Source organism: Lactuca serriola, chromosome 4 (genome assembly GCF_051521515.1).
Source record: "Lactuca serriola cultivar US96UC23 chromosome 4, Lser_US96UC23_V15, whole genome shotgun sequence".
NCBI lineage: Eukaryota > Viridiplantae > Streptophyta > Magnoliopsida > Asterales > Asteraceae > Lactuca > Lactuca serriola.
Window position 1 is genome coordinate 121,667,906 of NC_136411.1, and position 23,861 is coordinate 121,691,766.

At 36.2% G+C, this 23,861-nt stretch overlaps 1 protein-coding gene across 1 annotated transcript; it reads right to left on the bottom strand.

Moving 5' to 3' along the window:
* Positions 1-11,627: 11,627 nt before the first annotated feature.
* LOC145098773 (secreted RxLR effector protein 161-like) lies at positions 11,628-11,936 on the bottom strand. Its single transcript, XM_079036382.1, has one exon. The coding sequence runs from the start codon at positions 11,934-11,936 to the stop codon at positions 11,628-11,630; it is 309 nt and encodes a 102-aa protein (XP_078892508.1).
* Positions 11,937-23,861: the final 11,925 nt, after the last annotated feature.

Consider the following 23,861-nt stretch of genomic DNA (forward strand, 5'->3'; position numbering starts at 1 on the left):
TAAAATTCGATTATGATTGACATCCCTTCTCATAATTTGAATTATGAGAACTTGGCAAATAGAAAGAGAAATATTATAGCAAAAGACTGGTCTAGTCTTTATGTGAGACATCATGAATCGTGTCCCATATGCTTCGGATATAGGATCGATTGCATGTTCTATAATATTCATCCTTTCTAAAATTTTCCGAATGTCTGGGGCATTAAGAAGGGAAAAGGTCTACAATTGGATATGACTAAAATGATTAAGCAATTGTCGAGGACAATCTAAGGTTCACAAAAGATTGGTTTCTTAGGGACAGTTGGAAATATAATGTTAATTTTGGAAGGACCATATTGACATATTCTGAAAAGAGGTAACTCTTGTTGAGAAGTGATAGTCAAAATGGGAATATTGAAATGTTACGATAGGTGGAAGTTATTCAATTTGTGTAAGATTAGAAAAACTTAATGCAAGAAGGATGTTCAAAGGAATGTACTTTGAATTTAAGACTTCGTTACATGGAGTTGATCTCCATTGGAATACTCTGTAATGTCTGTTGACAAGTCTTTGTGACTTTGTACATAGTCATTATAAGAGGGTCTATGCATATAAGTTTAAAATCTAACAGATTTCGATAAATGATAGGAATTTGGAATTCTTACATTTTCGATAAGGATTTGGGAGTGTGAAAAGAGAATCATTGAAATTTTGTTCAATCGATCTAGTTCACAAAGTAAGGATCATAGACAAACATAGAGTGCATACTTGGTGTATGGCAAAGGTATTGTTTAGAAGAACATAGTGTACATGCTTGGAGCATGGGACAACTATTGTTTTAATTCAAGTATAAAGTTGATAGTTTGAAACAGTATGCAATGAATAATGTGTAATCAATATGGTAATAAATAAAACGATGTTTTATTTATATTCATAAGTTCTGAGACCATATTGGATTTAATTATTCTTGTGTTTCATTTTGCATGTTTTAACTTCCAGAATAACTAGGTCGTTCTTTCTGAATGACTAAGTTATTCAAACCATCCACATTCGGTCATATGTTGGAAGTAGATATGAATCAAGACTTTCATGGGTTGGCTTGTAGAGGTCTGAGATGTTGGACAAAGCGGTGCTACAACACTCATGAGTGCTCATAAGTTCTGATTATTGGATTCGACCCACGCTCATTGGAATCACTTCATGGATTTTATCACGAGTGATCATGAGACGATAATATCTTATATTCTTCAAACCTAGAGATATGAGTTGTTACTATAAGTTAGTTATACATTGATTGCATGAAAACGCATTGGTAACTCGATGTTATAAAACGTGCCTTTGTGTATGATTCAACAAGTAGTATAACAAGCCATATGAGTTGAATTTTATCCATTCCTTTTTACCTAATGCATAAAAGCGATATATGTGGGCCCCTCGATGATTTAATGATGACACATGTGAGTGCTTGGCCAAGCCAGGACTGATTTGATCTGTTCAATCAGTCAGTCATCATAAATCAGGAAATCGGGAAACAACAAATGGACAGAGAGAATGATTTTATTCAATTTCTCAATCCATATGATATCTCGAATTGAGGAATATATGATCCCTTATCTAATAGACAAGTCATTGACAAATGTCAGAATTCATCGACAAGGCCAGAGTTCAACAGCGTCTTTTGAGAGCTACAATTGCCAGTTAGGTTTTGAAGTCATACTCAATAAGAGTTTTAGACTTATCCAAGTGGGAGACTATTGGATTAGTGTCTAAGTCCATAACTATAATTGGTATGTACTTGACCTGACTCGACACGGTCCATTTGGGTTGCATGGCATCGGAACATTTCGATAGACCATTTGTAAGAAGAGGACATTTCTGACATATTGATATATTATAAGTTCTAATAAATTAATATGAAATCATGTTATTTAATTAGTATTGATCAAGAGTTAATTTAGACTTAATTTAGTGATCAAAAGAGACTAATTAAATATATAGGGATTGATTGTGTAAATCATTCCTTCTTATATATGTGGGCTTATGATCCATGATTCCTTATGGTGGGCTTAACCCATGTGGTGACCCATGGATACTCCATGGAGGTTAAAACCCATGGAGCATAAGGAATGGGTAAAGTCATGGGTTACATGGTGTAACCCTAATGTGCACACTATATAAGGACCCCTTTAGCTCAATAAATTGGCACTGGTGATACATATATAAGGGCTATCCGATTTGAGCATGAGTTTCTTCTTCTCATGGTTATTACAAGTGTTGATGATGTTGTGTGAACCATTTGAGGTGTCACACTTGGGGCACTAGGCTCTCGAGCTTCATGGAGTCAAGACACATGAAGAGGTACATATTCTAACTTGTTATATTACCCGAGTATCAAACGATTGTATGCTAGATATGGTAATACCTTGGAATATTCATATTTGCATGTATAATAGTGAAACATATATCCAAGGTATTTAGGGTTGCATATATGCTTAGGAGTGTTAGAATGCTCATAACCCAACAGCCTTATCCAAGGAACCAAGGGATCATAGCAGATCAAGACACATCAACATAAAATATCACTTCATAAGACACCAAGTAAAAGAGGGACTCCTCGTGGTTAAGAGGGTATCATCATAAGAAAATATAGTAGATTCTCTTACGAAGGGACTGAGTAAGGTTAAGCACTTGCAGCACGCTAGTAGTATCTGGCTGAAGGACGGCATTAGTTTTAGTGATTAAATAGACATTTGGAAACTTGTAATAGTTAAAATGTAGTTGACATTTGATGATTGAATAAAAGGTGTTTTATTTATAAGTAAAGTTACTGTCTTGTGTTAATTATTTACTATCGTTTCATTTTTTGCATGTTTTGACTTCCTGAATAATAAGATTATTCAAACTATCCACAGTCGATCATACTTTGGAAGTAGGTTATGAAAGAAGACTATCATGAATGGTTTTTTGTATGATTGTCTAAGGTTTTAAACATAGAAAAAGAATGCTACCAACATTCATGAGTGCTCTTGAAATAAGATTTGAGTATTGGACTAAACACACGCTCACAGATCACTTCATGGAATTTATCATGGGTGATTGTGAGACGATAATATTGTATAATATTCAAACCAAGATATATGAGTTGGCGATTATTTGTTGATTTTAATGCATCAGTAACTCGATGTTATAAAACGTCCTATTATGTATGATTCAAGGAATAGTTATCATAAACATATAAGTCAAAGTTTATATGTTCCTTTTATCCTAAGAGCATTAAAAGCGATATCTTGGGCCCCTCAATGTTTTTGTTTTGACTTATGTATCGGGCCCGGTCAGAACTCTATTGATGTGTTTAATTAAGTTCTATGTCAAACAAATCAGAAATCAAGAAACAAAAAGTTGGACAATGAGTATGACTTTATTCCATGTCTTTGTCCACACGATATCTTGTAGAACATATGATTATATGATCACTTATCTAATAGATGCGTCAGAGTTCGACAATGGATTTTTGAGAGCTACAATTCCTAATCGAATTTTAAGTTACATTGGCAATTACAGTAATTAGACTTATCCAAGTGGGAGACTGTTGGAAAATTTGTCTAAGCCCATAACTATAATTGGTATGTACTTGACCCGATAGTAGCATGGTCCATTTAGGTTGCATTCATCAAAGCAATATGTTAGGAAGGATATATGAGTAAAAGGTTAATTATGATTTATTAATATATTATAAGTATAATATATTAATTGAGGGATCATATTATTTAATTAGTATTGAATAAGATTTAATTTAGTGATTAAAAGAGACTAATTAATTGATACATATTAATTGGGCTAGTGATCCATGATGGATTTGTGATGGGCTTATGGGTTAGTCCATGAAGTGGTTATCCAAATCAAATGGGTGGATCATAACCTTATGGGTATGGATTTAGGGTTACGCATGTCCCTTGATATTCTACACACATATATGTATTCATAAGCTAAAATTGGTTAGAGAGATACACACCTACCACTTGTATTTTGAAGAGTAAGAACCAATTTTAGAGTCTCCATAACCTCTCCATGTTCATCCTAATTGTTCATGGTATTTTGTGATTCTATTTGAGGCATCACACTTGGGGTGCTAAGCTTTATTGAGGCCAAGTCATTCAAGCTACTACACAAGGTAATATTCTAACTAGTTTTTATGATTCAAATATCATATTGCATGCTAGTTTAGGCTTCATGCTTTTGAAAATGCTTATTCCATGTATAATTAGAGAAAACTTAGATCCAAAGCATTAGGGTTGTATGTGCACCATAGGAATGTTAGAGTACATAAAACCCAACATCTTCTTGAAGCGGATATGCTTCGTTGTTGCTCGTCTTCTGATACAAAGTGGTATGTGGTTCCAAGACTTGGTATTGGTTTGGTGCTCAGGATTTGGATTTTAATGGTTCCAAAGACTTCATCGAGTCTCATAAGGAATTCATAGACATGGTCTCTTACTCTGGACTCAACGATTCATTTTCCAACATTACATGTGCACTTTCCACAAGTGCATCTTGGAATTAGTGAAACCGTATGGATCTCATCCCAAACAGCTCTCAATTTAGTGAAATAAGTTGATATGGTAGCATTATCTTGTCTCAGCATTGTTAGTGCCCATTTTTTTATACGTGCAAGGCATAATTTCTTTTCCAAAATGATCTTCAAGATCTTCCCAAATTTCTTGGGATGTGTTAGCATATTTATCACTGTTTCATATCTCTTTATCCATCGCAGCTGCCATCCACCCCCATAGTAACGCTCGATCCAAGTATTATTCATTTTTGGTCCCTTATATATTAGGTTAGTGCTTTTTGGCCTTGTTTTGCAAGTTTGAGGGGAGGAGGGACCATTTCTGCCAAGTTTGGACTTTTGGAGGCAGAGATCGAATGCAGGGCATTTACACATGGATCTCAAACCCTAATTTTGAGGGTTTCAGTTGTATTTAAACACCTTAATTCATATGTGTTTGCCTCATTTCCAGCCTCCATAGCTCCTAAACTCTAATCTCGAAACCCTAAAGCCTCCAAGAGTGTTGTGTGCTCATTGTGTGTGTGTTTGAAGCTCCTTCAAGGAAGAGAAGCTTAGTGTAACCTGGTGGTTCAAGTAGGAGCTTATAGATCTTGGTTCTCTGCTCCATTTCCAGCTCATTTGAGGTATAAAGCTCTAACCTTGCTCAATTGAAGCTTAGATCTAAGTCTTAATGGATTTTTTCCCCTTTTTGGTCCCATGGTTGAGGTCTAGTAGTTTGTGATCACTCGAGAAGCTTTGAGTTGCTCCTCTTGGTGTTTCTGAGGTTCTAGATTCATAAAGTTTGCATCTATAGAGCTGTATAAGCCACATGCATGCGATTTAACCATTTTTATGGAAGTTGAATGCTATATCTTGAAGTTGGGACCTTTTGGGGCATGCAAAGTCACCAAGTCAGTGACTTTATGGTTCTAGATGTTCTTTAGCACTTGGATCTATGTTTTGGTCATGTGGCTTTATGCATTAAGTGCTTAATAATCATTTTTGGGAGTTAGCATGCGAACGCCCAACATCGGCTTGAGGAACGCCTAGCGTTCCGGCTAAGTTTCGCGATCTGTTGGCTGGTAACGAATGCCCAATGTTCGGTCCATCAGTGGGCTTTTTCCTTGGTCCATCTTTTGGACTCGTGAGCTTTAGGCTTGGTTTGGGTGTTGTTCGTTGGGCTTAGTTTTGACTGAAGGTTCTTGTGGTGTTCGACTTCTTGTTTGGGCTTGTCTTGTTGGGCTTGCCCTATTGGGCCTAGGACTGTATTTTGGGCCTTAGTGGGCCCATTGGGCTTTGACCATTGGTAGGCCTGGTTAGTTGGGCCATTTGTGTGCCTAGTGTTTGAATCTAGCCATAGTTATTTACTAAGTTTAGCTTTGGGTTTGGCTCAGTGCTAGGAGCCGATTCACAACAGTCGCATCATTCGTAGGATTTGGCTATCTTTGAGGTGAGTCTCCTCACTATACCCATGGGTCGAAGGCACCAATGTCGACCCATTACTAAGTGTGAATCTTTATTATGTATTATGAAATGGTCTATTATTTGGTGTGTATTGATTTAGGTGAAAACCATGGGGAGCCCGTGACACCTGGTAAGACCATGAGGGGGAGCTCATGGAACTTGGGTATAAGACCATGGGGGTAGCCCATAACATCCCGGTTGAAGACCATGGAGGGAGTCCATGGCAGTTTTATGTGTATATGTGCATGACATTATATGACTATGTGATTATTGTATTTTGGGGAACTCACTAAGTGTGTGCTTACAGTTTTGTTGGGTGTTTCAGGTACTTCTGGTTTTAAGGGCAAGGGTCCGGCTTGATGGTGCAACATGCACTCACTAGTATTTCCACATTAGTTGTTTTGGAAACTCTGATCTTGAATAATATATTTATGTAATGGAACTTTGGAGAGACAAATATGAATGAGATTTCTAATTATTAAATGAAAGTTTTTATTTGAATTTTTGGGCTGTTACACCCGTATTAGAGCATCACAACGTTCCCAAGCCCGTAGTTCCATGTCGTCCTCTGATGGTTTGATCAAGTTCATGCATGCATTCTTAGGGCATGATATTTTGATTAAACAAATCAAAAAGAACATACCCTTGTCTCCTAGACTTCCCACAGTTTTTGCAAGATAAAAGAAATACAAACTTTAAAAATTTATAAACTCTTTTATAAGATATAAGGTTTAACTTCTTGGTAAAAGACAAAATGATTTATCTAGTCCAAAATGTTGTACATGGCATGATAATTCATACCATATGAAATAATGTGTTATTTGTAATTCTAAAATTATTATTTTCATAAAATAAATATTTTCCCAATTTATTATAAGAGCTTATGAATATTTATTAAAATCAATTTCTAATAAGTAATCAATTATATCAAGTTGTTAGTGTGACCATTAGGATCATATGTTAATTAGCAATATCATTCTAATATGACTCTTGAGCATATTAGATCTTTCAATCTCCCACTTGTGCAACACTCATATTAGATTGATATAGACAATGGTGAACATCTAGCAACAATTCACTACCCCCATCATGTCACACCCCAAAACCGGAACGGCGGAAACGTTCTGGGGTGGATGACGTCATGTCAAGTATCACAACATATGCAGTATAGTAATCAAGGTACAACAACCATTGCATTGATATTAATAGTTTTACATAAGTTACATTTCATAAAGAGATTAAAGTAATACAGAAACTAGTATAGATGCAGCTCGGTACTAAACTGTCTTCAACAAAGCTCCTGGGATGTACCTGTCTATTGCTGACCTGAGAATACAAGTTATTTTGAAAGCGAGTATCAGCATTTTTATAAATGCTGGTGAGTTCATAAGTATTTAGTGTCATTTGTGTAAGTAAACATTTTATTCAAAATAACTTTATAAAAGTAGTAGTTTAGAATCTACGGTGTATTAGCGTCCTTTCCAAAAAATCCAATATTTTCTAATTAAAAGCAGTCTTCTACCAAGACTCGACAGTGTTATGTTTTAAAGAGAAATTTTCCTTGAAATGTTATCATTACCAAAATACGGTATTTGACTTTAAAGAAAGTAGGAGAATATCGCTAGTAAAAGTACTAGGGAAAATAACATATGCCTCAGCAGAAAATACTGCTGACTAAGGCAAAGAAATCATAGACTCCAGGAGAGCATCGAATGAATGATACGCCTGGCTCAGTCTAACAAAAGGAAACACAGACCCCAGACGGTATCAAATGTACGATACGGCTAGCAAGGTCTAAAACAAAGAAACACAGACCCCAGACAGTATCAAATGAAAGATACAGCTAGCAAGGTCTAAGACAAAGGAACACAGACCCCAGACAGTATCAAATGAAAGATACATCTAGCAAGGTCTAAAACAAAGAGTAATCCTAAGAGTGTTGTTTCCATAATACATTGTTAATTCTCGTTACCTTAAGGCCATTAATTATACGGTAAACATGGAGATACTCGTAACCATACAGATTGACACTAGAGTACTTGACGCCCTGCAAGCGTCGGAATAAATATGACATTTGTCACCCCTTGGCTTGGTAGGCCGTGGACTGTAGCTAGCAGTCAGGGTGCGGGAGTGTCAGTCTCGTATAGATCTATACACACAATGCCCGCTCTCCCTACAGGAGACTCTGTTACCAACTCGACGAAGGGGAGATCTATGTATTGAAGATGCATCTCGTAATCTGAATTTTGTTAGAGGCGCTGGAGAAATGATATAGACTCGCATATGAACTGACTCCTGTGGAATTCTCGTACTAGACAGAGTGAATAGAGATTCCTAAATATTCCTATAATAGTTACTAGTGTCTCTGATCTATGAGTGACGAGTGGGAGGATGCCCTTGCTACCCAAGGAACATGAACTGATCGATGTAAACCTTTATGTCTATACATGTATACATGATATGTAATTAATGATTAAACAACCTTCGGACGGATATCCGATCCCACCAGACCACATCCAAACGAGGAAAAGGAAATAGGGCGAACTAGCCTTCCTAAGTCCTTTAAACATTATTTATATAACTATACAAGTACAGGCATGCATTTAACGAAGTAGAAGCACATAACGAAGTAGTAGCATCTAACGAAGTAGAAGCATAACGAAGTAGTAGTATCCTACGAAGTAGAAGCATAACGAAGTAGTAGTATCTTACGAAGTAGAAGCATAACGAAGTAGTAGTATCCTACGAAGTAGAATCATAACGAAGTAGTAGCATCTAACGAAGTAGAAGCATTTAACGAAGTAGAAGCATAGAAGCATGGAAGAAAACTTTGACGAAAACTTTGGAAAACCATTACACTTAAGAAAATCATGACTTGATATCCTTTTGTAAAATAAGTTTGAAGACCTTTTGAAATCCTTGAAAATCTTCCATAAACAAGTTTTGAATATAACTTTGATAAAACAATATAAGTAAAGAAAAACATTTGTTTAAAATAATGTTGTAACTGGTTTTGAAGTAAACATACAGCGCGAGAGACAATTTGAGAAAAGAATTAAACAAGTGAAGACGTTTTGGAAAACCATTTATAGTATCATACTTGGTAAAACAGATGAAAGTGTAATAAATCCTTGTGCATGCGGGTTATTAATAACATATGATTGATATGATAACTGGCATGTTTTAACTTGTATTCCCCCCCCCCCCATAAAAGCATGTAAAAACATTTAAAAGGTTAATTCAGGGGTATGAACTCACCTGTTGTAAGTGTATCGGACGGAGATGCTGGTTGGGTGCTCGGTGTCAAGTGAAGACTTGAACACACTTAGTGACCTATTAACATATGATGACATATGTTTACATACAATTAGTAATTATAATACTACTTAAACACGTATACGCATCCTAATGAGCGGAAAAAACTTTGGTCAAGTGCTAGGAGTGTCCCGAGTAACATCTAAGGGAGTGTATGGCCTAGTTAGGGAGTTTACTCTTCAAGAGTAAACTCTTTATAGATTTTACGGCCCTAAGACCATATCCCCATGATTTTACGACCGTAAACTCATGGGTGGTGTGTTCTTGGATGCTTTAAGGTCTTATCTCACTCATAGAATCACGCTAGAGTCGAATCAAGGGCTAAGGAATTGATTGGGGCTCAAAATGGACACAATAGGGAGTTTACGGTCCATTGACCACTCCTTGAGGAGTTTACGGCCGTAAACACATGAGTTTACGGTCGTAAGCTCATGTTAGCCCATTTCTTTTGTTGTTTGGTGGTTCTAACTCATGCATGCAAGGTTCTAGTCACTTATGTGAGCATAGGAAGGTGTTAAAGGCACTTAAACACCTTGGAAAGGTGTTTACGGTCTAAGAAGGTGTTCATGGGGAGTTTACTACCTTAAACACATGAGTTTACGATAGTAAACTCATGTTGTCCATGAATCCTATGTTTTGGTGCATCAAATGAAGGTTTACAAGGCTCTAGGCACTCATGGAAGCTTTTGGAGGTGTTTGAGGGATAGTTTAACACCTTAAAAGGTGTTTATGGTCCTTGAAGATGGGTTTACGGTCTAAGAATGTTCTTAGACCGTAAACTCATGTTTACTCCACATTTGCTAAGATTTTGGTGTTCTAAGTCCTTTCATGCAAACCCCTAAGTCATTGTTAAGCAGTAGAAGTGGTTTGGAAGGGTTTTTGAGCATTAAACCCCATGTATGAGTGTTTACGGTCCATGAAGGTGTTCTTGGACCGTAAACTCATGTTCTTGAGGTTTTTGGGTAATTTAAACACGAATTTGTAAGTTAAATGAGCTAAACAACAAGTTAGGGAGGTTAACTTACCGATTTGAAGCTCGAATGGGTGATTTTTGACCAAAACCCGATTTGTAGAGAGAGAAAGTAGAGAGAGAGAGTCTAAGGTGGGAAAAAGGTGGGGCTGAAACCCACTCAACCCTTATATAGGGTGGAGTTTATGGCCTGGTTGGGGTTCACCTGACACCAACTGCGAACGGGGTTTTTCATGACTATCGCTAATCACGGCAAATTTTAAAATTATACTGCCTTAATTTTGGTTCGCTTGACGAATATTATTTAAATTATTCCAACGGGTTTAAATCCGGTCAAAAATATTTTTGGGATAAATTTGGCTAATTTTTGACGTAATTAATTTCGACGTTAAAACTAACAGAAATTTTTGGGTTGTCACACATCAACATACGACTTTGTGTCATTCTATCAATGCCCAAGGCTACAATTGGTGTATAAGGTAAGTTTATTAGTTATCATTTTGTTATAGAGATCATGTTGAACATGATATATAGGTCGTATTCAATATCATATAAGTGTTTAACTTTACATCAGGCCTTAGATGTCTAACTCTCAACGATTAAGAGGAACAAACCACATCTTGACAACATATGCCTTCTGCATAGTTCATATCATACATGATAGTAGCTTTTATAATTGTCTGGTTAAATAACAACATTTGACTATATCAAAGCACAACACTCCCCACACTCAAGATCCATATATGTATCTCAGATGTTAAGGACATACATATATTACCTTTTATCAAGTATCATTCATGACAACAATCTATGAAGTGATCTTGAATAGGTTATATAATACTTGTTCTCTATCAAGTACCTATGAAATTGGTTACAACACTTTCTCAACCATTGCAATTCATATTAGTCTTATTTTATTATTGTTGCCGTAATAATAACCGACTATGGATTTTAGAGTGAAAAAATTTACTCAAGGATTAAAGATATTAATAAAGAACTCAAAAAATATTTAATGGAAATATCATATACCATATATATGATAGTCATTACAATAGACGATGATATAAAGTGTTATGATACTTAATACTAATACATAGATCAAATCCAATTACTAGAATAACAAAGTCTAATCCCTCGAGCATGTCCTTCAAACTTTGCTTGAGGAAGGGCCTTTGTGAAAGGGTCCGCCAAATTTCAATTAGTGTTAACTTTGCAAATACTGATTTCACCATCTTTGACTTTATACAAAATAAAGCTGAATCCCCGAATTATATGTCTGGTCTTCTTAAGTGATATGGGTTCTTTTGCTAAAGCAACTACACCCTCATTGTCATAGAATACTTCTAGGGGATCCTAAATGGAAGGAAATACACCTAGATCTCCAACGAATTTCTTCATCCAAGTAGCCTCTTGTGCAACTTCTGAAGCAGCGATGTATTTTGACTCTGTAGTGGATTGTGCAACAACACTCTTTTTAGAGCTTTTCCAAGACATTGCATCACCATTGATAATGAATACATATCGTGATTGTGACTTGCAGTCATCTCGTTCAGTTGTGAAGGAAGCATCAATGTAGCATTTTACACTTAAGCTTTCTTTCATGCCTCCATAGACGGGGAACATATCCTTAGTTCTATTCAAGTATTTAAGGATGTTCTTCATAGCTATCCAATGACTCTCCCCTAGATTTTATTGGTACTTTCTTATCATGCTCATAGAATAGGCAAGATCAGGTCTAGTATAGTTCATGGCATACATTATGGATCCAACTGCCGAAGCATATGGAACATCTTTCATCTTGTCCAGTTCAACTTTTGTGCTAGGAAATTGGTATGAACTTAGTATTGTGTCATGCGCCATAGGTATAAATCCTCTCTTACAGTTTTCCATCGTGAACCGTTTCAAGACGTTGTCAATGTATGTACTTTAGCTTAAACCTATCAATCGTTTTAATCTATCTCTATAGATTTTGATTCCAATAATATATTGAGCCCCACCTAGATCCTTCATTAAGAAGCACTTTCCAAGCCAAGCTTTTACACCTCGTAAGGTTGGAATGTGATTTCTAATTATAATTATGTTATCCACATATAGGACCAAGAAGGTCAGCGAGCTCCCACTAGTTTTCATGTAAACACAAGATTCATCTTTATTTGTAACAAAACCATACTTTGTGATTTCATCATCATAATGATGATTCCAATTTCTAGATGCTTGCTTTAACACATAAATTCATCTCATGAGCTTATACACTTTATTAGGATTCTTTTGGTCGACAAAACCTTCGGGTTGAACCATATAAACATCTTCTTCCAACTTTCCATATAGAAAAGCAGTTTTGACATCCATTTTCCATATCTCATAGTCATGATATGCAGCTATGGCAAGTAGAATCCTAATAGATTTAGGCATATCAACCAGTGAAAAGGTTTTATCATAATCATACCCTTGGGTTTGAGTAAATCCTTAAGCAATGAGTCCTGCTTTGAATGTGTGTAAATTTCCATTCATGTCAATCTTCTTCTTAAAGACCTACTTCCTCCCTACAATCTTACATTGCGGAGGAAGCTCAACCAAATTCGAGACTTGTTTTCTCTCATGGATTTTGTCACCGCGTTCATGGCTTGAAGCCATTTTTCATATTTAGGATCTTCCATTGCATTTCGGTAAGTGACAGGCTCATCAACATTCATCATCATGAAGCTTTCGTCAATGAGAAATCCATATCTCTTAGGTTCATGACCAATTCTACCATATGTTTCAAATGTTTGAAGAGTAATCATCTCTTCATCTTCAATAACCCCTTGTTAGGTACTAGTGACAACTTGAGTTACATGGGGTTCTGTTTCTTGATCTTCTTCAAGGTTCATGCACCGCCCACTTTCTTCATCCATTAGAAACTTGGTTTCTAAGAATTCAGCTTTTCATGAAATAAAGATCTTATTCTCACTAGTGATGTAGAAGTAATATCCTAAACAATCTTTAGGATATCCTAAAAAGATGCATTTGGTAGACCTAGGCTCGAGTTTGCTGGAAGCTTCTTGTCTAACATAGGCTTCATCACCCCAAACTATTAAATAAGATAGGGATGGAGCTTTTCCATACCATATCTCATAAGTTGTCTTATCTACCCTCTTAGGTGGTTCCATATTCAAGATACTGGTTACGATAAGTAAGGCATAATTACAAAAGGATAAAGGGATAATACTCCTGCTCATCATGGATCGAACCATATCAAGTAAGGTCCGATTTCTCCTCTCAAACACACCATTAAGCTGTGGTGTTTTGGGTGGAGTGAGTTGTGAGATAATCCCACAACTCCTAAGATGATCTTGGAACTCTTTTCTCAAGTACTCGCGACCTGTATCTTTTATCAAGTTGATTCTCAACTTCACTTTGAAACAATTTAAACTTTTTAAATGCTTCGTGTTTATGTTTCATCAAATACACATAAACAAATCGACTGAATTTGTTAGTGAAGGTGATATAATATCTTTCATCATATCTTGACATTGTTTTTAAAGGACCACATACATCGGTGTGTATGTTGCCAGGTGCCCTTTCAATAGTTCTAGATAAAGGGGACTTTGTCATCTTGCCACATAAGCAAGACTCATATATGTCAAATGACTCAGTTTCTTGTTTATGTATCCAATGCCAAAATGCCATAGATATGCTTGGTTCAAACCTTGTTTGATCCTTTTGGTGTTAACATGATAAAGGGACTAATCGTTTAAAGTGTCATCTAGGTTCAATTCCTCAATTCCATTTATTAGACTAGCCTCAAAATATAATATTCCATTCAAGAAGGAATTAATATTATCATAAAAAAATTGAAGATTAAAACCAAATTTTCTTAAATGGGAAACTGATACAATATTTTTAGTGATAGAAGTAATCAAACACACATTGTTTAATGTTAAATACAGACCATATGCTAAATATAAATCAAAATGTCCTATTCTTTGGTTAGTAATTCATGCACCATTGCCCACATGCAATACCATATCATTTGTCTTCAATTCCCTACTATTTTTGAACTCCTGCAACGAACTACAAATATGAGTTCCACATCCAATATAAAATACCCAAGTGTTAGATGTAAAAGTAACTAGTCTTATTTCAATCATGAAAATGGATATACCTGAGGCACCTTCCCCGTCCTTCTTGTTCTTCAACTCAACAAGGTACTTTGGACAGTTCCTTTTCTAGTGCCCATAACACCACACTCAAATCATGTATCATATTTAGCAACCTTTGCCTTCTTCTTTGGTGGTGGGTTTTGGGGAGCTTTTTTCCCTTTCCCTATCCAACATGTGGCTTCCATTTTATGTTCTTGCCTTGTTGATTCTTCTTGACTTATCCCTCCCGGATCATGAGCACTAGGGGGTTTTCCCTAGAATGTTTTTCTCTGTAGTTTTGAGTATCCCGTGCAACTCATAGATAGGTTTATCCTACCCATTCATGTTGTAGTTCATGATGAAAGTCTCATAAGACTTTGTAAATAAGTTCAAAACTAAGTATGTGGCCAAGTCTGGTGGATATAGAGAGCCCAATCTCTTAAATTAACCCAGATGACTTTTCATCTTGAGAACATGAGTGCTTGTATTCTCGGTTTCCTCCATTTTGCAGGCATGAAGGGCTCGAACAATTTCAAATCTGTTAATCCTAGCTTGCTGACCAAACATCTACTTGAGATGTTCAACCATGCCAACGACGGTGAAGAATTCTAGATCCCACTAAAGATCATGAATCATTATGGCAAGCATAAGTCATGACACATCAAGTGTATCATCCACATGCGTAAGCCATGTATCATGTGCATCCTTTGGGACAGAGGGTGGTTCTTTTGGGAATTGTGATTCAAGGACATTGTCTTTCTTTTCTTTTTGCAAAATGATTATTAAATTTATGTGCCAATCCAAAAAGTTAGAGTAACCCATTTTTTCTTTGCCAAGCATTGATCGAACGTTCATTGGGTGGTGGTGTGTTACAATAGTTGATGGAGCCATCTACAAAATTTTAACAAAGTTTTACTTAGTATTTAATTATTTAAAAATAATATCTTTTTATTTCCAAAACATTATTTATTTAACGTCTACGATCCAAGTTACAAATTAAATAAATGGTTAGGTGACCTTTATCCCACTTACTCAATTTTAACAAGGTAAATAGCTTTTATTAATTACACCATTTGTAATTCCTAGATGTATGAGACCCTTAACAATCCATTTGTTAATTTGACATGTTTGGTCTCATGTATGCCTTGGAACACACTTGTTTAGGTGACCTTTATCACAAGAGGCTTCTAATCAAGTCATCCAAGTATAGAAACTTGTATAATTGGCCTATAACTTGGTTATAGAAATCGCAAAAATACTTTGGCCACCAAAAGATAACACAAAAGGTTAGGTATCCTTTATCCCACAAACATTATACAAAGGGTTTAGGTGTCCTTTATCCCACAAACGTTATACAAATGGTGTGCAAATGTTTCTAAAGTTTGATGGCATAGACTTACCTGAATGTTTTATTATTCTATTTTTAAACATTTGATATCATGATAATTGCATGCATCCAAATAATAATGGTCTCAGTTTTCAAAAAATCACATTTAAGGTTTAAATATAAAACCTGGTTTTTATATTTTGACCGGCTCAATTTTAACGATTATATCCAAATACTAAGTTTGTGCTTGAGTCTTGTAGAGCCTTTTAATATCGTGTACTAAAATGTTATTTCATTAAAAAAATACTTGGAGTTTGTATAAGTTTCAAAATCACAATTTTTACAATTATAATTTAGTATTTCAAAAATTTTCGTGATTAACGTTGTTAATAAAACCGGTTTTTATTTTGAAGCATTAACTTGTTACATCTTATGTTCGACTCTTAAATTTTGAAAACCAAAATCCATGTGATGTTTAATTTGCCCAAAAAATAGTTTGAGTTTGTGAAAAACTAAATTATCAACCTCACAAAATATTTAATTGAAAAATAAACAATACAAGCATGCATTTGACATAAATAAGCCTTAAAATAGTTAACACTTTTGTGTGCCAACACAAAAGTGTTAAGTCCTTCCTTAGGAGAAAAAGGGACCAAATAATAGAAGTTGTTCTTCATGTGATCTCTAAGCTCCCACTTGCAATAACAACCAACTTTGCTCCATTTTATAATATTTTTATAACGATTATGAAATTTTATAAAAACTTTACAAAAACTGTGGCCTCGTCTTGTAATCTTCAAAAATGGCCTCCATCTTTATCTTGTTATATTTTTCATAAAATAAATCTAGTGTAAAACTAATCTATTACATAAAAATGACATGAATAAAAACTAGCTACTTTTATTACATACTTTTATGAATAAAATAATATTACAAACCATTTTCAAACAAATCATACAAACAAAAACACAAATGGTCCACGGTTTGTTTATGCACTCTAAAATACATATAAACATAAAACAACCTTTGTTTTTCTAAGACAAGTTTAAGTGACAAAAAATGCATGTAAGATTTTGTAACAAAAAATAACAATTAAAAAAGTTGTCAAAGAAAATATGTATGAACTTGTTTATATACAAAATCAATTTATCCATATTTTCCAAAAACTAAGATATCCATAAATCTATCCCAACTTGCAAGATGTCTCTTGATACTAATTGACACATAATAATAGCAACGGAAGTCTGAAAATTTTTCGATCATGATAACATTTACAGCCCACCAACGATCTTCGTGCAAGTTATGGAAAGATAAAAACACAACCATAGAAGAAGGAAGATGATAACAACCTTTTTTGTTCCTTGAATCCTCTTTGGAGGCTTGAGTTTTGATGAAGAATGTGGAACCGAAAAGACACTAAAAATGCATCCACTTGATGAGTGTGCTAGTTCTATGTAAGCTCTTAAGCTTGAAACAAATACCCATGTATTTGTTCCAAGAAAGTATAAGAAAGAAACTTAATTCTTTAAGACTTAAATCATGAGAGAATAAGAGAGGGAGGGAGCTAGAATTTTCGTTAATTGAAAGAATGAATAACCAAAAAGAAAAGCCTCTCTTAAGGTCTTAAAGAAAGGTCCTTAACCTAGAGTTCTTTGCACATTTTGGTCAACATTTCCCTAGCTAATAATCATGTTCATGCATGCATTCTTAAAACATGATCTTTTGATTAAACAAATCAAAGGACCATACCCTTGTCTCCTAGCCAACCAACGGTTTTAGCAAGAAAAAAGAAATACAAACTTTTAAATTTTATAAACTCAATTATAAGATATAAAGTTTAACTTCTTGGTAAAAGACAAAATGGTTTATCTAGTCCAAAATGTTGTACATGACATGTTAATTCATACCATATGAAATATTGTGTTAATTGTAATTGTAAAATAATTATTTTCATGAAATAACTATTTTCCTAATTTATTATAAGATATTATGAATATTTATCAAAATCAATTTCTAATAAATAATCAATTGTATTGAGTTGTTGTTAGTGTGACCCCTATAATCATATGTTAATTAGCAATATTTATCTAATACGACTCTTGAGCATATTAGATCTTTCAAAGGGTTGCATTGTTGGTGACACTAAAATATGTGGGCATTTTTTTATAGATATGTAGGATGCAATGCATATGTGTAGATCTAATAAGAGTTTCTATAACAGCCTGGTTCCCAGGTATAAGTTTTAAAGCATTTTGTACATGTTTATGGATTTACTCGACGAGTTGGTTGCCCCCAACTTGTCGTATAGAGGCGGGTTAGCCCGCGTGGATTATTGGATCTACTCGACGAGTCGGAGGACCCAGATTTAACAAGTAGGAGCTGGAAGATGAGACCCTAATTTTTAGGGTTTGACCCTATTTAAAGGACCTTAAGTCCTTACCTCCTGTCCCTTATCACCTCTTGACGGCCAGAAGAAACCCTAGTCAGCCAATATCTTGTTCTTGAGTGTTTGTGAGGATTAAAGAGTCTTTTTGGTGCTTTTTGGGAAGAAGGCTTGAGGTATAAGGAGCTTGGGCAAAGAGAAGCTGATGGATCTGACTCTACTTCATCTTGGCATTATTTTGAAGGGCTTAAGTCGTTACCTTGACTTATCTTTAGCTAGATCTTTTCATGCTTAGGTTTAGGGCCATTTATAGCATATTTGTGTGTCAATTCGGGTTTTGGGCATGTTCTAAAGTTGTAACTTTAGATTCGAACTCCTCTTCGTCCCTATAGTCATAAAGTCAGCAGATTTAGTAAGCATTGTCCCTTTTCTTGGGGTTAAACCTTTCCTTTAGCTTGGTTTTGGCATTTAGGACCATGCATGTAGGTAAAGTTTGCAACTTTAAGTGCAAACCATGCCCTAGGAGATTAGATCTACAATATGGTGCTTTGGGGTGCCTTAAAACGTATGGATAAGAAATGGACTGCATGAACTCAACGAGTCTCATAGTCGTCTCGGCGAATCGGATGACGATTGCCCGTATTTGATTATGCATGAACTCGGCGAGTCAGTAAGACGACTCGACAAGCCAGTTAGGGTTTTCCCCGACATCTAGATATGCATGGACTCACGAGTTGGTTGGAAACTCGGCGAGTCAGTAAGGGGTTTGGTGATTTCTGAGTTCTTAAGGAACTCGACGAGTTGCTAGCTGCACTCAACGAGTCGGGTCAACATGGACTGTTGACTTTGACTTTGACCAACGATTGACCAATTTGACTTCTGGGGGTATTTTGGTAATTTGGGAGTTTATGGAAGTGGATCATTGGTGGATGTAGGTGTTTGACTTGGAGCTGCATTTGGTGGAGCTTGACTTTATCACTTCGAGCTACTTATGAGGTGAGTTCTTCTCAATATATCAACAGGGTCTAAGGCACCAATGTCAGCCCTTTCGGATTTATATCCGGGTTTATTTCATGATATGCTTATATGCTCTATGATTCGTATCCTGGTTATAGGATGGCGGCTATGTTAGTGATCTGATTTGATCGGTATCTTGGTTATAGGATTGTGTTATGTTAGCGATCGGTTAGATCAGTATCCTAGTTATAGGATGGTTGCTATGTTAGTGATCGGTTAGATCGGTGTCCTGGTTATAGGATGGTCTCCATGTTAGTGATCTGTTAGATGTGTATGACTATTTGTGCATGCTAGCTAGCATATGATATTTATGTGCACATGTATGTTTGTGTGGGGGATTGGGTTGAGGCATGTCCTGATTTGTCCTGTAGACCAAGATACTCAGGGCGGACCGGATAGACTGCAAATCCGGTTAGCGCATACTAGTTTGGCCGAAGGCCCGACAAGTGGTCCGGATAGCCTGAAGGCCCTGAGAAGCGGTCCAGACGAGCCAATGGCTCGGAGAGAGGTCCAGATAGACTGATGGCCTGTGAGGCGGTCCAGTCAGACTTATGGCTCATTATGCATGTTGTATTTGTTTATATGATATGGTTATATCTGTATGGCATTGGTATTTTGGGGGAACTCACTAAGCTTCGGGCTAACAATTGTTGATTTTGTTTCAGGTATTTCTGATGATCGCGGGAAGGCGAAGGCGTGATCGTGCACCTCCTTATATTTTCATCATTTGATTATGGGGATACTCTGATGTTTAAACTATTTTCAAAACAAGATGTAATAACTTAAATGGTTTTATATTTTTTTTAAAGTTCAAATTTGGCATGATTTGTTATGGATGTTACAAGTTCATATCAGAGCCTTGGTTTGAGTGAATTGGAGGAAACACTCGTGTGTCTCCAGTCTCAAACTAAGGACAAGATTTTAAAATGATTTTTCAAATGGTTTTCAAAATAATAAAGGAGGGTGCAAGTGTAGGATCAGTCGGAGCTCACGAATCGACCCCAAAGTACTTTACAGATTATTTGATTTTGTGATACGTTAGAACAGCATGCTAGTATTAGGCTATGGATCTTCATAAATTGCATGACATAAATGCCTGATTATATGATGCCTAGTAGCCTAGGGTTTTCCATATATGAAATTGACATCATTACTGTAGTTGCTCAGTGTATGCATCATAGGTTGTACATAATTAAGATCTTATAGCCAGAGAATATTTGCTTTGTTTCCTGTTCCTTTTCTGGTTGTGGGTTTCGAGTAGGACTGAGTATTCAAATTTTTATAGGATCCAGCGTTATGTATGGCTAGCATACACTAGTGCTGCGAGGTTGGTGGAAGTTTCATGGATGGGTTGTTTGGTATTAGTCTGCCGGTTATGAGATACCTAGCCTTCCTCTAGGGGTGAGGAGTGAGCGCATGCCATGTTACGTATAGTGTTAGGGAATTGTGATGATACTTGAGACAAATATGGGTAGGTGTGGAAGGTAGAATGGGCTCGTACTACTGAAAGCACAAGACCCATACACGTAGCAAGGAAGTCACAACCCCTAGGGTTTTGTTGGGAGTTGTGTCACACCCCTAAACCGGAACGACGGAAATGTTCGGGGGCGGGGGACGTCATGTATAGTATCATAACAATGCACAATAGTAAAACAAGCAACAACATCATCCATTGCATTAATAATATAGTTTATACATGTGTGTTCTGTGTATATTTTGTAAGACACCAAAAATATATCAAAATAAAAGACGAGTCTTGAACATGCTCCATGTTTTCAAAACCTGGTTCAGTGTACCTGTCTACTGGTGACCTGAGAATACAAGTTATTTTGAAAAGAGAGTATCAACATAAAAGTTGAGTGAGTGCATAAGTACTTTTGTTTCAATAGTTTGCATCTGTTTCATGAAGATGTTTGTAAGTGTTTTGATGTAAATGTTAGTATACTTCCTAGAAAATCCTATATTTTCTTCTAAAATGAATAGTGGTCTTCTACTAAGACTCAACTGTTTTGTATGATTGTTTATCTTTGAAAATGATGTAAGATGTATGTTTGTACTTGTAATAGTATAAATGTGGGTTTTCCATATTTGTAAAACTATCTTTACACGAAAAATAGTATGCAATTCTTATGTGAGAATATCACTGTATGAATGCAATGGAAAATGAAGATGTATAGTAATGTTTATATAAAAATAGTCTACTGAAGCACTAATGTAACAACCCGTTATTTCCAAGCATTATAAACCGAGTCATGTAACCCCCTTTTGAATGTAATGGGAATATCATCGATAAATGAATTATTCAAAAGCTCTGATTTGGAGTACGCTATGTGGTAGATATCATCTTAAAGGTTCCAAATATATAAAGAACACTAAAATCTGAGTTATGGCGAAGAAGCTATGACCATTCTAAGATTTCTGTCAAAACCGACAACACCGATCAAACGAAAAATGCAAAGTTTCAATACGATAACATTTAGCCTTAGGTATCTAAATGAAAGTCATGGATAACATTAAACCGTGAGCGTACACAAAAAGAACGTCCAAATCTGACTTCGCATGAGGAAGTTATGATTTTTCAAAGAATTTCCTTAAAAACGATTAGTTATAAAATAAATAATAAAAATAATTTTGGAAATTGCCAACGGAGTCTAAACGAAAGTTGTAGATCGTAGTCTCACCTACGCGTGGATATAAAGACCATCGAAAACGGAGTTCGTATGAAGAAGATATGGATTTTTGAAGTTTATTAAATAAATTAATTATTTATTTAATTCAAAATTTGGATATTATCCGAAGAGGAGTCAGCGTCCTTCTCCGAAGTACGCGCTGCGTACTCCTGTACGCCCCGCGTAACCGAGAGGATTGGCCTCGGATCGTCCACGTCGCCATATCCGACGAAGCCGACCCGTCCGACCTGTCCGACCCGTCCGACCCGACGTCCCATCCGACCCGGCGTCCCATCCGACCCACCTCCCCAGCAACCCGTCCCATCCGACCCGAGAACCCAAGAACCCGTCCCATCCGAACCGAAGCAGTCGAGGCTTCGGTCATGCATGACGTACGCGTACGCAGCGCGTACGCGCGTACGCCCCGCGTACCGAGGCAGACCAGCCTTGCTATAAATAGGATGCGAGGGTTTCCAAGAAAAGGGCTCATTTCTTCTCTCTCTCTCACAGCCTTGCCTCGTTTTACGTGTCCGCTCAAACCCGAAGCTCTGGTCTTTTTGCTCAAATCCCGAGGCTCGATTCTACTCCCGAGATTCCCGAGAATCCCGAGAAAAATCAGTTTCCCTAGCCGAAACTCTGCCCGGTTTTCCACCTTGCAATCTTCAAACTATCAAGTGAGTTCATATCCCCTTCGAACACTCTTTAAATACATTTTAAATGTTTTATACTCTTTTTGGGGAGGAATACAAGTAAACACATGACTAAAATCGTGTGAAACATTAACCTTTTGATATATTTTTCATACTGTTGTTTTAACTACCTTGTGAAGTTATTATGATACAAAACCCCTCACAACACAGCTTTACCCTCTTGGGATATAATATGTTTATAAATAGAAATATGTTTTATTTATACGTTTACATACAAAACACATCATATCAAGGGTAACATTCTTTACTAAGTCATTTCATGCATTCAAAGAACTTATGATTTATGCTTTGTCAAACATTGTGAAAGAGGTTAAACTTTGCATACAAACTACTACCTTATTACAGACTTAGTTGAGAATCCATGAGTCGTGTATATCTTCAAACGTTACTTTCTTTATTAGAAAATAATGCTGCAAGTCCTGTCTATAACCAGAGTCTCCCGTTCGGAGAACGTGTCAAATGTGTATAGATCTATACGGGAAGTCATGATCCCGCGCCCTGACTGTTAGCTACAGTCCGTCTTTTGGGGTGACAGTTGTCATAACGCTACGACGCCTGAAGAACGTCGCTACAGGCATATTATGTTTAGTATGGTTATAAAACTCATCGGATATACAATTATTATGGTATTATGCTTTTATGAACGAGTAGTCATTAAAACTATTCTTCATTTAATAAGGGCGATTTTCGTATAGCTTTACTATGTAAAACTATGACACGACTTACAAGCACGTCGCTTGCTTGCGATTTTCGGTCATAAAGACTGCCAGTTATGTTCAGGAAAATAAGGGTTTTTCCTGTATACAAACCAAACAACTAATAGGAAAATAAGGGATTTTCTCGGTACAATTAGTTGCAATTTACATCACGAACATTCATATGCATTTCATACTTTTATAGGAAAATAAGGGTTTTTCTGGAAAACATGCAAACACTTTCGAATGGCATACATCTTCTCAAAACACCACTTATGAATTCACCAACTTAAATGTTGACACTTTTTCTTTGAAATAACTTGTATTCACAGGAAACCGCTAGCCAGGTAGCAACTACTTCTGAAGACTAACGCACTGGCGTTAGTAACATATTTTGGATCACCATTTTATATTAGATTTCTTTTGCAAATATGTAACATCTACAATCATGTAAACTTTTCAAACAATATTTATATTATGGTGGCGTGTACTTTCCTTTCTATGAACTGTTATGATACTATATATGACGTCCTCCGCCCCCGAACGATTCCGCCGTTCTGGTTTGGGGGTGTGACAGATTGGTATCAGAGCATCGTTTATAGTGAATTAAGTATATCAAAACCATTTTTTTTTATACAACTATAAACTCAACTGGGCAAAAACAC

Bases quoted from the DNA above. Each gene is read 5' to 3' on its own strand.
- LOC145098773 (XM_079036382.1), bottom strand. From the start codon at position 11,936: ATGAAGAACATCCTTAAATACTTGAATAGAACTAAGGATATGTTCCCC.